The following is a 14,420-nucleotide window of genomic DNA, read 5'->3' as shown; positions in this document are numbered from 1 at the left end:
CAAGAAAAGGCAATTAAATCATCCACTCTGAGACCCTCAAATGCAATTCACATGAAAGTCTATTCCATTTATCCAGCAACATGTATCAAGAATCTAAGTGCAGAAAAAGAATGAAAATGATCTGCTTCAGAAGGGATCAGTTAGGAAAAAATGTATATAGTCTCAAGTTTGATGCTCTGACAGTTGGGACATCCTGAAATGAAGTATGCAATGGTTGAATAAGGTGAAACTTCACTGAATTAGTAGCAGTCAGCAACATTACAGTTTTACCCATCATAAAACATCCACCCCCACCATCTGCAAAATACAGAGAAACACATGCAAGCACGCACGTACACTCTCTCTCTCTTTCTCTCTCCAAAGTTTTGAAAAGTGACACGAGGAACCCTCTATATGTAGCATCTATAGGCGCTGTCTAATTAGAATTAGAAGAATTGTCTGAAGAACAATAGGAGGTAAAGAGAAGCAGGGAGTAATAGCACATTCGATAACTCAAAGGAATAAGACGAGGAGTATTTTTTTGAGGGAGAAGTATGACTACGTTAAATCCACCTGTGTACTTAGAATAAACTCGCTACATCATCTGCTTTAGGACACACACTGAGTGTTGGCTTTTTTGTTTTGTTTTTCAACACGTGGAACCCGTGAGGTCTTTTCTGACCTCTTCAGGACTGAGAATGAAGTAAGAGCAGGAAGTAGGAATAATGTTTTACCACTTTGAGAGTCCTCCCTAATTCTTGGGAAAAATGATTTAACATCTGTCCATGTAGCTTTGCATGGACACACAGGACAACTGTGACAAAATGAGATGACAACGATAAAATATCTTGGAGTGAGTGAGGGGTATGCCAGATGTGTGCTTGTAGAGAAGACACAGTAGGGAACGTGACAATCCAAATCACCGACAACCAACAAAGTAAATTCTCAGTGGCAAGGAGGCTGCACTAATGTTGGCTGGAAAGGAGCATAATCATAAAAACTCAGCAGGAAGAATGAAGAGCATGGTGGACTTTCTTATTCCATGAAATAGATGCAAACGAGCCCTTCAAAGTGTGGGCTAGAACTTGAGAATTATTTAATTAAGATGTGACTAATGTGTTTGAGGTCAATTAACAAAAAAGTTCTACTGTGTCCCTTTTGCCTTGATATCATCTATTATTGGCCAGAAAGACCTCTCCTTGGGTGCAGGTAAATCGGACATACCTGGTATGTGGAGACAGGGGAAGCAGCAATGAATGGCGTGATAGATGTCTGTGGAATCATGCGGTTGGTTGCAATACTGTACGGTGAAGAATAAAATCTGCAAACAGAACACAAAAAAAGAAGATTCATGAAGCTGCTGCATGCCTCACTTCGAATCAAATGCTACCAAGCACCTCTGGGAAAGACAGAGTTCCACCCTCGTGTTTTTCCACCAACTGTGAACAGGAGCATCCAGGAGATTTATAGCATTTGATGCCACTAAGAGAAATAAATCGTTCTGAACAAAATGACAACTTTGAGTCATCTTATAAAATTGGCTGCACAGAATCTCTGATGTCGGGATGAGTGTAATAGTATGTTTAACCAACAGGGGGAGAAAAGCCATGGGCATTATTTTTTGTCATTGTTTTTCTTTTTCTTTCTTTCTTTCTTTCTTTCTTTCTTTCTTTCTTTCTTTCTTTTTTAAGGCAATGTTAGAGCTCTTTGAGGGAAAGGCAAAATGATGGCAACAAGCTTTCTAAAGGTGGCCAATGTTATGTGTACACAAATTGCATTTGTCTCATGATTCAAGAGAATAGGGTCAGCTCCTAGAGAGTTCTATATAATTTGTGCTAGGAAGAAGTCCGTGGACTCATGTGAAAACTAAGCTAAATATTTTCTCCCTGAAAAGAGAAGATAGTAGACAATTTGTGATTTGTGTCCAGCTGAGGATAGGAATATTTTCTAGATTCAATCAGGGAGATATTGGAGTTCTGTGATGTACTCCTGTAGACTCTGAAAAGCACTGAGATTTTGAGTCTTTCAGGTCCCTTCATTGAACAATTATAAAATGATAGTGGGCAAGATCAGAGTTTCACAAATCAGGTCTTTCTACAGATCTTTCAAAGGGCAGCTTCTCGGTACTTAAATCAGTGACATAGTCATCTCTGCTCACACTTTACCTTATAGAGTTTACACATTACCTAACACTCAAATTCGTCAGCGGATTTTCAAGTCCTGTTTCTTCCTTCCTGTCTCACTGGTAAGCAAAAGGCCAGAGTGGCCAGCCACGGAATTGAAAAAAAAAAAAGAAAGAAAACAAGATGCTTTTGATGGATTACTTCACTGATGTGAGGATAGATTAGGAAAATGGGTTTTAGTGGCAACAAAATCATTATTTCACTTTGCTGTACTCTTAGCAAAAATCAACTGCTACTTTTTTTTTTTTTTTTTTTTAATAGCATCACTGAGGTTGGAATTTCGGGGCCAAAAACTTCATCCTTCAGAGGTCACTGATATTTTGAATAGAGAATCTCATCGATTACCCTTCAAAAGAAGCATTCTACAAGACTCCCCCTGAATGTAGGAGTTCTAGATTTCAAGGTTTCCAGGATTTAATGAGGAAATTCTTTAACCTTAGAGTCTATAAAAGCCTTCAAGCAAGGATTGGGAGACTATAGTCTTAAATTTACTTTATCTAGCTCTCAACAGGGATTATAAGGTCACACTCTTTTGATTAAAAAAAAAAACAAAAACTGCAGCTGCAAAAGTTACTCTGTTACACATTACATCCTCACTATCCATACCCATCAGACCTCTAAGTTTATAGTTGTGCAATTAAAAAAAAAATGATATTGACTGCATACATATTACAATGACAAAAGAAAGAGAAAGAATGAAAGAAAGAAAGAAAGAAAGAAAGAAAAGAAAAGAAAGAAAAGAGACAGTCCTAGTGTTGCCAAAGATTCAGAAAAAGTGGGTTTCTCATTTGTTGCTGGTGGAAATGCAGAACGGTATAGTCATTTTGGAAAACAGGTTGCCAGTTTCTTATGAAGTTAAACACACACGTACCGTACAACTCAACAATCCTAGTGGTAGATATGAACTCAAGATAAATGAAGAAACCTTATATTTACACAAAACCTTAAAGCAAATGTTTATAGCAGCCTTATTATTTTTTTTTTAAAGATTTTATTTATTTATTTGACAGAGAGAGATCACAAGTAGACGGAGAGGCAGGCAGAGAGAGAGATAGAGGGAAGCAGGCTCCCTGCTAAGCAGAGAGCCTGATGCGGGACTCGATCCCAGGACCCTGAGATCATGACCTGAGCCGAAGGCAGCGGCTTAACCCACTGAGCCACCCAGGCGCCCCTATAGCAGCCTTATTGATTGGACTTGCCAAAATGGGGAAACAATCCAAGCATCCTTCAACTAAATTGATAAACAAACTGTGGTACCTCCATTCAGTAGAACACTACTACGCCATAAGGAAATAACTACCAATACATTCAACATGATGAAACTTAAGTGAATTACACTAAATGAAGTAAGTCAGGCTCAAAAGACTCTATATTTTATAATTTCACTTATATCACAACATGAAAAATGCAAAACTATAAAGAAACTATACAGATCAGTAGAAGTCAAAGGCTGAGCTTGGGGGATGGAGTCAACTAAAGACGCATGCGGGAATTTTGGGAAGTGATGTAACTATTCTGTTTTGATTGCCTGGTGGTTTTATGACTGTGTACTTGTCAGAACTCATAGACATGTACACTATAAAGAATGAATATATGCTCTATGTAATTTCTAACTAATAAACCTGACTTCCAAACAAAATCAATTACTGTGTAAGCGAACATCCATCCTTTCACTTAAAAAAAATATATATATATATATATAAAATTTACTATTTGTACCAAAGATAGGTAAGACTCTAAAACATTACGTAGACTCTCTGCTGAGCCACTTAAATTGTATCTTATCTGTACATTAATCAGCCTAAAATCTCCCAATGGCTCTTCATTGAAATGAAAACAAAATTTGCATTTCTGGTATTGGTTAGCACAAACAGGCTACCATCTACCTCTCTAGTATTTTCTCCTACCCCTCTAAATCAGCCAGCTAGGTTCCAGCCACACTGACCTTCTTTCGTCACATGATTCTGTCATTCTTACTTCTGTCTTGTGCCACTAAACTTATAATTCTCTCTACCTGCAATGCTTATTTCCACAAATCTCCCTAAGCCTACCTCTTTCTCATTATGTCTCACATCTCCTTTCTTCAGAGAGGTCTGTAGCTAAAGTAGCAACCACTATCTCCACCACCTTTGCTCTCTATTCCTCTCCTGTGATTTTTTTTTCCCCATCACTCCTACCACCATCTAAAGTAGTGATTTTTAAAAATTTCTTTATGTATGTTATAGAATAAACGTTCATGTTCCTCCAAAATGCACATGTTGAAGTCCTTTCAATGTGTCTATATTTGGAGATGGAACCTCTCTGGAAGAAACTGATGAGGTCAACAGGCTGGGGCCCTGATCTGATGGGATTAGTGTCCTTATAAGAAGGGACACTAGAGAACTTGCTGTCTGAAAGGTTGGGTGAGGACATAGTGAGAAGGCAATCATCTACCAGCCAGGAAGAGATCTTCACCAGAAATGAGTTAGCCAGTCCTTGATCTTAAACTTCAAGCCTCCAGAACTGTGAGAAACATAATTTTTATTGTTTAAAACCATCTAAAAAATGCTATTTTGTTGTGGCGGTGGAGTTGACTAAACAGGATATAACTGACTACCTTTTCTCTCTAGATGCCAGTTTTGACAAAGTTGAGGACACACTGGCCTCGTTGCCTAAAGTAGAGCCTAGGACATAATAAATACTTAAGAACCGTAGGTCAATTGGATGAATGAATGCAAAGAAGCTTAAGGAAATAAGTTGTGATTTCAGTATAGGATGGCCAATGCCAAGATTACGGGACCATAGAAGATGGGTTCCTGAACCAGTAGAAAGCTGATGGGTAAGAACGCAGAGAGGCCAACATTACATGTTAGTAAATGTTCAGTGGACGTTTCATCAATACTTGCTTTCTAAGCATGCAAAAGTATTAGCAACTAGGGAAGAGTCCTTTTCTACAAAAATCATGATTTTCACTTAAAAATCCCCCTTTAGATCTTAGCCTTGACAGATCTTATTTATGAAGAAGTGAACAAGAACACTTACTTGGGGCTTATAATGACCCCATTCCACCCACGGCTATTCCATAATCACCCCACAGTCTTTCTTACTCACCACGCTCTGGTTTAACTTCTGTTAGAGAAATCCAGTTTCAGCTTCTCCCACCAATGGAGTGAATCATGACTCTCACTTAAGCATGGCTGGTTTATTTTGTAAAATGTAGCAACTGAAGCATTAAAAGTGAAGGCAATGAGGACTGGATTGACAGGCAGAGTTTACAGGGAATTTTTTGGGGAAAACAGGGAGAAGAAACATAAAGAAACCAGCCAACTAAATTGATACTTACAAAGGGAGCCCTTGGGGGAAAATTTAATGCATTTTTTTTATTTGCTCTAATCCTATACGGCACACAAGAATGATATTTCTTCTTTGCCAGCAAGTTCCAAAACTGCCACTCAAGTCAGAGAGTTATTTAGAATGGAAAATGTACTGGGAAGAAGAGACTCTTCTAATTCTCATATTCTGAAATAAGCTCTTCCCAAGTTCAAACATAAACTGGATGAATTTACAGGACACCCTCCTTAAACCATGAAAAGAAAAATTGCTATTGCATCGCAGACTTAGAGGTACCATATCTAAAGAAAATGTATCAGGCCAGGCTCTATAAGAGAGAACTGTAGAATGAGTTTCCCAATCTTTCCACTTCTTCTCAGTCCCTGCCATGTAACTGTTAGGGTTTAGAAACAGTCCCACATGATCATGATGTTAAAAAGAGGAGAGACCATCCAAATGGATGCTTTAGGCATGGGCATTACTGGGGAACAGGAAAGATAAAATTGAAACATTTTAGCCATAATAACAAAGCTAAGGTAATTCTAAATATGTGACTTTATATTTTTATATCATAATATATGCATTATTCCTTGAAAATGCTTTTATAGAAAACTGGGAAGAATTCTTAAATCATTTTCCTGGGAATAGGTTACCCTTTTAAGACACACACACACACACACACACACACCCCACACACATTTTTTTTTTTTTTTTTGCTAAAATTCCCGTAACATTTATGTGTATGGTAAGTGTTTCTTTTCTACTCTCTGTCCAGTGGTCCTAAACTAGAAGTGATTTTGTTTGTTGGAGAACATTTGGTGGCAGGATCTGGAGACATTTTTGGTTGTCACAACTGTGTGGGTGGGTCGTTACTGCTATCCAGTGGATAGAGGTCTGAGATTTTGCTAAACATTCTACAATGCACAGGACAGCTCCCATACGAAAAATGATCTGGTCCAAAATGTAGTGTTGAGGATGAGAAAACTTGCCTTAGGAATATGAACTAGTTGCTTCTGGAGATTTTCATTTGAACAAAATACCAAATGCTACAGTGGCTAAGAGAGTTAACTAAGCATGATCTATCTACAGAATTCTAAGCTGGCATTTGAAAAAGTTATTATTTTTAAGGAATGCAAAGAGTTACTTGGTTCTCTGGTACTTCTGGGCTCCAGAAGTTCAGAATATGCAAGTTGAGATCACTAATAGGACATGATTTCGCCTGCAGGAAATTCATCTTCAGGGGATTTGGCCGTCAGTAATATGGTGAAATCTTATTTCACTGACAATAAAAATAACATGAATATATCAATAACCACAGGGTAGAATTTTTTTTACTGAAGAAAACCACACAAAATCCTATTTGCACACTGAAATCAACAGCAATGGCTCCTCTTTCATGTCCACAGGCAATATTGTTAGAGTCAGAACCACGAACACTATCCTCAGGGTAACACTATAGCATAAGATTAATAAGTTATTGGTCGTTTTTATTGTAATACCACTGTATCCTTCACATTAGATTCCATTCCTAGTGTAATAAGATAAGGTTTCTGTATCACTTAATATCAAGTTCCCATATACAACAGCTGGCAAACCAGTGCTCTAGAAAACATTTTTTTTCATGTCACTCCCAAGAAAATGTATTTTATTCAAATAAAACAATCCAAGAGGCTTTTACACAGCAGCTCTTGCTGAAAAGGACACTGGAAAGATGAGATTTTGAATATGGGGAGTGATTATTTCCCACCTCCCACACTCATATTTGAAAGTGATGGAATTTCATATTGGACTGCTAAAAAAGCAATAGGGGAATTGTAATAACAAACTGTAGACTTACGCCTGACAGTTCTGAAAAAAGAAGAGGCAATTTTTATTCTTGTAAGTTAGCCTAGAGTAAAAAGTACTAAGGTTTCATTTTTCCATTGTGATCCAGACACTTCTTCACTATAAACTTCAAAGCCTTAGATCGATGTGACATTGAACTAATTTTTTTGAAAATAATAATTTGGATACATTCAGGCAGACGACAGAACTGACATTTTCTACCATCTAAGTTCAAACAGGATAGATTCCCCGTGGTTGGTAGTTATAAATACTTGTTCTTCGTTAACTAAAGTTGAGCTCAATTTGGGAGTATTTATTTCAATTTCATGTTGCTGTATTAATGCAGAGGTTATGGAATTCAGAACATATTTAACCTTTGACACAATTTAAGCTACTAGCCACAACCCAGCCACATACTCAGAAAGCCCTGGGGAAAAGCCCTCACTTATGGGAGACCAAAGGGTCATAAAATATGTTCTTTAGCTATGATGTGGGTCATCTCTAAGAGGAAATGTTCATGTCAGTGCTCCATCAAGAAGCCTTCTGAATCCCTCATTAGAACACAAATGCCTCTTTTTTGTGGTCCTATGATATTAATTTTCTTTACTTTTCTTTTCAAGAAGAATATAAAAACATAAATAGTGAAAAATAAGTCTCGCCTTTTTCCCTACTTTGCAGTAGTTGGTTGGCCCTCCTTAGAGAACTAATGTCATCATTTCTTTTATATTCTTTCAGGAAGATTTTATACAAATAAAAGTTAATATATACATAGATCTCATAGTACTTTGTGTTTCTACCACAATATTATTTGCACTGTATCTCATATTGGAATTGTGTGCATGTTCGTTGTCTCCAATATAATATAAAATTTTTCCTTTTCAAATATGCATCACCAAAATGATTTTAAACAGTGCAATAGAGACAGATATTCAAAAGAAAAAAAATGTTGAATTGAACTCAGTGAGCATTAAGCAATGTTTAAGAATATTAACTGGATTAGAGTGAGTTACAACTGTATCTTTGGATACTGATTATTCTATGCAAAATGAGACCAGTTTCTTTCCTGGAGCAATAAACATGTCTCACTCTGTTAGGTTACTGCTGCCTGCCTGAGTTAGGGTGCCTGCTAAATCGAATACAGCAACATGAATAGGGAGTAGCATACTCTATTCTGAACATTCATGTTAGATCCCTTAATATGCTGAGTAAGTTTTCTAAATCACCTTCCACACCTCCAAGATGCACGTGTTAATGTTAAGCCAACGGACAGTATGTGGAGAAAATATTTGTGGTGATCCCAATATCTTACAGGCTTAGAAATTATTGTTCTAATATCCCCTGTTCATAAAATGTTACCAGACAAGACAATAAAACCAAACACGAACAACATATTTTTAAAATCATCTCTATGAAGTAGTGTCAAATGAGTAAGATTAATTCACTGCAATCTTCCTCTTCTTTCCTTTTCATTATATAAAATTTCTATCTTCTTGTTATCGACAATACAATGGACAGTCTGAGTCTTCTAAAACTCCATTTTTAACTGAAGATGTGATAAATTCATGGGCAATCTGGATAATTTGGGTGAAACTGGAGGCCATATACTAAAGAGAAATAGATTAAAGTGTTACATGGGGGGGCGCCTGGGTGGCTCAGTGGGTTAAGCCGATGCCTTCGGCTCAGGTCATGATCTCAGGGTCCTGAGATCGAGTCCTGCATCAGGCTCTCTGCTAAGCAGGGAGCCTGCTTCCCTCTCTCTCTCTCTCTCTCTCTGCCTGCCTCTCCATCTACTGTCAAATAAATAAATAAAATCTTAAAAAAAAAAAAGTGTTACATGGGGACAGAGTAAATTGATGCTATGAAAAGGAGTGGTTTCTCTAATGGCAATTTGTTGGGGCCAAGAAGATATCATTGGTTACATTTACAATTTCTTCTTTAACATTTACGATCCTGGGTTAAACAATCTATAAAGATGAATAAAGCATGAAACCTGCCTTCACTGAGTTAATAGCCCAGCAGGGAAATAAACATGTTGTCAACAACTACATGGTAAATAGACTGTCAAATGTATCATGGCACCTTGAACTATAACATCAATACTTACACTGACAGTTACACTGTACCATACAGAGTTCCTTTAATCCTTACAAAGTCTTACTATCATCTCCACTTCACAGAGGAGCAAACTAAAGCACAAACAACTGGCCCATGTCTGGTGAATAACAGAATTTGGATGTGCATATTGGCATGCTGATTCTGGGGTATGCACTCCTAACCACTGCTCATACTGTTTCTCTTCTGGCTGGTTGTGTAATTGGCTTCTGCCTGGAATCACTTGACTGTGTCCTTCAAAGGACAGCAGTATTTTAAAAAATGATGGAAAGAAGGAAAGACAGAGAGAAGGAAGAAAATTACCATTCCCTCCAGGCAGAGAATTCCATGAGTAACAAGACACAAAAATGTAAAGTAACATGGAATGTTCTGAGAAGTTTTCAAGAACCAAGTTATGAGGTGTTACTATTATACATATCTAGACATATATATGTTTATGTATATGGTTGGTACATGTATATGTATATATATAAAAAACATATATATTACAGTATTATTGATATTATGTGTGTGTGTCTGTGTGTGCACATGCACACCATTCTTGGAAGTTTGAGTTTTGTTCTATACTTAGGAAAGTCTACCTAATACTTTAAACCAGTCAGGGAGGAAGAGGATTAATGGATTACATTTAAATTAATTTATTTATATATGTATTATATATTTATATATAATATATTTATTTTAAATACGAATATATTTATATATTATTACTTAGATATATATTAAGTCTAATAACAATATAAAGAAATGTAATAAATTTATACATTTATATATAAAATTTATATATATATATATACACATTTTTAAAAAACCATGTGAAAATATTTTGTAGGAAAGATATATTAGACACAGATAAAAGGTTAGTACAGGTAGGAAAGGAGACTGAATGAACTCAACCAGTGGCAAGGAGCAAGAGCTGGGGTGAAGATATAGTTCAAAGATAGACTGAATAAGTTTTAATGACCAATTTTATCAAGAAAGTTGTAAAAGAGAGAACCCAGAGAACTGGAGTTTATGGCCTAAATGGCTTTAGAGTGAATTACTGGGAAAAAAAGGAAGCAAATTTTCTGTTTGGTTATCATTTGAATTTGTTTGGTTTGTATTAGGAAACACTGATGAAGTTAATGATCTCAATTTGGGACAGAAAAGGTATCTAAGAGCAATACCTAATAAGCGTTAGAAACACAGGTAATACAGTCAACCAAAGAGTAATTATTGGGCCCTGCATCTACTTATGATTTCCAAGTGTCAGCTTGGGAATCTTCAGGTTCCAAAAGCAAGAGGAATGGATGAGATCAACCAAGAAAAAGACAAAACCCTAAGAAAGATTACTATAAGTGGGGAAAAGAGGAGGAATAAGAAGAGACCAAGTGAGTGGGAAGAGTACAGAGCCTGGAGGATCAGCAGGGAATGGAGCTGTGGGAACCAAGAGATAAGAAATTTCCAAAAAGATATAAATGGTAACAAGGACAATTTGAATGAGGCAAGATATCAAATGGCCTAAGAACTAAAAGGGTGTCTGTTATAATGGATGCATTTGGAGATCATTGGGAACATCAGCAAAGGAAATTCCATTCAAGTTTGAAACCAGACTTAATAATTTAGTAAGCTTCATTAGAAAATAATATGGGAAGACTGTGTAAAGACAACTGAAGTTGTTTAGCAGTGAAAAGAAGGCTAACGTAGTGTGGTCACTAGAAGTGACTAACATCGTGTGGTCACTAGAAGTGATGTCCTAGGTATGAAAATTGTTGTGCTTCTACCCTCTTGGATGGTAGAAAAGGCTTCAGCATTTCTATAGGCTGAAAGGAATATTCAGTGGACAAGAAGGTATTGAAGAGAGGGACTGGTCAATGGCATACAGTTCTTTGTCAACGAGAGTAGATCAGATGACAGGATTCTCAAGACAGGTATCCTCAGCATCTTAACAAAAATGTGTTTTATGAAGGAACTATTCATTGTTGTAAATGTTTAAGTGGGCAGTGAAAAGGGTGAACCATTTTTGCAACACTTCAAATAATTCCAAGAATAGAGTGTAACACTGTTACTATAAGGTACAGATAAAGATATATCATAGAGAGGCTGATTTAAAGTGCACAGATGCATAAGAGACTCTTAATCTCACAAAACAAACAGGGTTGCTGAGGGAGGGGAGTAGGGAGAGGGTGGTTGGGTTATGGATATTGGGGAGGGTATGTGCTATGGTGAGTGCTGTGAAGTGTGTATACCTGGCTATTCACAGACCTGTACCCCTAGGGCTAATAACACATTATATGTCAATGAAAAAATTTAAACAAAATAAATAAAGTGCACAGATGGACCTGCAGCCAATCTCAACATGGCAAATGGACAGCGAGGTGAAATGTGAGGTGAGGGCCTGCGGAAGGGAGAAATGTTCCTGGTGTTCCATGCAGTCCTTACAGTCTCCAACACAGCATTAACCCAAAGCTCCCTTTTGGTGGCTCAGACTAGGAACAGAAATCCCTTTTTACTTTCTCTTTAGGTCTGTGATAAATCAGGGTAAGCACTTGGCCAAGTATGTCTTTCAAGAAGACAGTCAGATTTTAAATTATGCATCAGAAAGACGATTGCCTAAAACAAGGCATAAGAAAGCATCATTCTCTCATTGCAGTCCAGGCCTAGGTCACTGCTGCATTTCTAATCCTTCACGTAGAGCAAGGGGTAAGAAGGAATTTATAATGGATATATAGATAAATATTACAGACGGATATATACATACATACAGGGTATGCAAAATATTAGTACTTATTGAAGCTGGTTAGTGAACACATGACACTCATTCAATTATTATTTCTATTTTCCATTTATGTATATACATTTCCAATTGCACCTACATGTATATTTCATGTATTTGATTCTGCTCCCAAACACCTTAAGTTACAAATATAAAGTACTTGGTACATAGTATGTGTTCAATACATCTATTCTCTTCCATTATAATACCTATTTTCTGTCATCATCACTTAGTATATAATGCCTCATTTCATACCTTTTGAGTTAGTTATTTTATTTCCCCAGCTATACAATGTGATTCTTGAAAACTTTCTTCTGCATTTCTTTCCTTCTTTTTACCCTCCAAGTTTATAGTGCCTTATTGGAAATAAGAACATGCTTACTGGATAAATCCCTAATTTTTGCTCCTGGAGAGAAGTTTTGATTAACAAGGAAGAAAGGACTAGACTCCTTCCCTAGCTTACCACCCATGTTTACTCTTTTATGGAAGGGTAGACTCTGAGTTCCTTGAAGGCAAAGATCTTGTCTCATACAAGATTTTTTAAATCTATAAAGCAGAGCAAAGTGCTTGGCAGACTCACTGGATGTTTTTTGAATGAATGAATAAATCACTTACTAAATTAGTAACTTTATTAAGAATAGGAGGTATTTAAATATTTCCATTATCTCATAGATTTTCATTAGAGGCAGCTGACCAAATAGAAAATAGAGTTTGCATCTTTTTATCATCCTACATTGATCTTAAATGAGGTCTTTATTCTGACTGATTCTTTAATGCTTTAATGAGACTGTAAGACAGGAAACTGAAAGCCCTGGAGAAATCCAAGATGGAAGGCTGTGAAAATAAAACAAGCAACCAATCAAAGAATAAAGAATAATTACTGTCAATTGCAGGACAGTCAAAGCAAAGAGAAGGGACTGAAACTGAGAAGAAAGTTTCAACCCAAGATACTCAGAATCACAGAATTTTTGAGAGTTCAGGTCATATAGTTTGTCTTATTTCTCAAGGAAGAATCCTAAGCTATGTGATTTATTCTAAGTAAGAGGTTATAAGTTTCCAGATGCTTATTAAAATAAGGAGTAATGGGTGTCTGTGTGGTTCAGTTAGTTAAATGTCTGACTCTTGATTTCGGCTCAGGTCATGATCTTATGAGACTGAGCCCTACATTGGGCTCCGTGGTGGGCCTGGAGTCTGCTTAAGATTCTCTATGGCTTTCTCCTTTTTCCTCTCCTCCCAAACATAAATAAATAAATCAATGAAGTAAACACATAAAATAAAGAGGGAAGACACAATCACCAAGTTTCTAACTTGAGTCTGCCCATTGTCTTTCCCTAATAGCCAAAAGAAAATAGCAAAATAATCATTTATGTTTAAGTGAACCAGAAAAAATACTAAAATCATTGGAATTCTAGAGTAACCAGCAGGTTAATACTCTTATCCCAGAGACACACAGGTACACCTTCCAGCTTAGCTCTATCTGTGCTCCCTCTTTACATTCCTTATTCTAAGAGAGAGAGAGAAAGAGCATGAGGGAAGGACATATAATGTGGGTAGACACCATGCGGAAACAGAGGACATGGAAGATGTTATGAAGTCAGAGTCACACATGAGATGAAAAAATTATGATGATAAGAAATGTTTGGTTTAAAGTTTCTCTTTGAAGATTTAAAACAAAAGAATGTTTTGAACATTTTTCTTCAGTACTGATTCCAGAGATCAAAGATACCTTAGCAATTAAAATAGAAAAAATGTTGTCTACTTACCCATTCTGTATGGCGGCTGTGGGGTCATAGGTCAGAGCCATGCCAGCCTGTATACAGGAAGGAAAGAGGAGAAAACAAATCTTAACACTTTTATCTTGGTGACCAAAACATTCAGTACACATGAATACTTTTATCTTACTTTCCATGATTTAAGTTTATTGTATCCTATACATTTTTCTACCCTTACTGCCAAGACTAGCATTTTTACAACTCACACATCAGAATCCACCAGTGAGTTAGGAGTTTATATTATAAATCCAGACAAACCAAAGAACAATACAGTTTGGATGATTTCCATTTCTACTTCATAAACCATCCGCTGTCTAATCTGGTATTTTTATAATTTCTCACTATTGTCAAGAGCACCTATTATATGTCTTATGGCTGAAAAAAAAAAAAAAGAGCAAGAATAAATCCTGTGGTCAGGATAAAAATAAAAGCTACTCAAAATGCATTCGACCTTTCAGAAGAAAATGTTAAGAAATATTTATTTTA

The 14,420-nt window shown here is 36.6% G+C and overlaps 1 protein-coding gene across 8 annotated transcripts in view; it reads right to left on the bottom strand.

The window, feature by feature from the left end:
* RBMS3 (RNA binding motif single stranded interacting protein 3) overlaps window positions 1-14,420 on the bottom strand; it is a 582,541-nt gene that overhangs the window by 108,711 nt on the left and 459,410 nt on the right. For all 8 annotated transcript variants that reach the window (XM_044252609.1, XM_044252613.1, XM_044252610.1 and 5 more), the window contains 2 exons: window positions 13,926-13,972; window positions 1,204-1,300 (listed from right to left, as the gene is read on the bottom strand). In XM_044252609.1, the coding sequence (XP_044108544.1) occupies window positions 1,204-1,300; window positions 13,926-13,972 (144 nt within the window). The remainder of the gene's footprint in view (window positions 1-1,203; window positions 1,301-13,925; window positions 13,973-14,420) is intronic.

This window comes from Neovison vison, chromosome 6 (assembly GCF_020171115.1).
Source record: "Neovison vison isolate M4711 chromosome 6, ASM_NN_V1, whole genome shotgun sequence".
Taxonomy (NCBI): domain Eukaryota; kingdom Metazoa; phylum Chordata; class Mammalia; order Carnivora; family Mustelidae; genus Neogale; species Neogale vison.
Note: the sequence above shows the minus strand (reverse complement) of the source record. Positions and strands in the feature narration are given on the sequence as shown.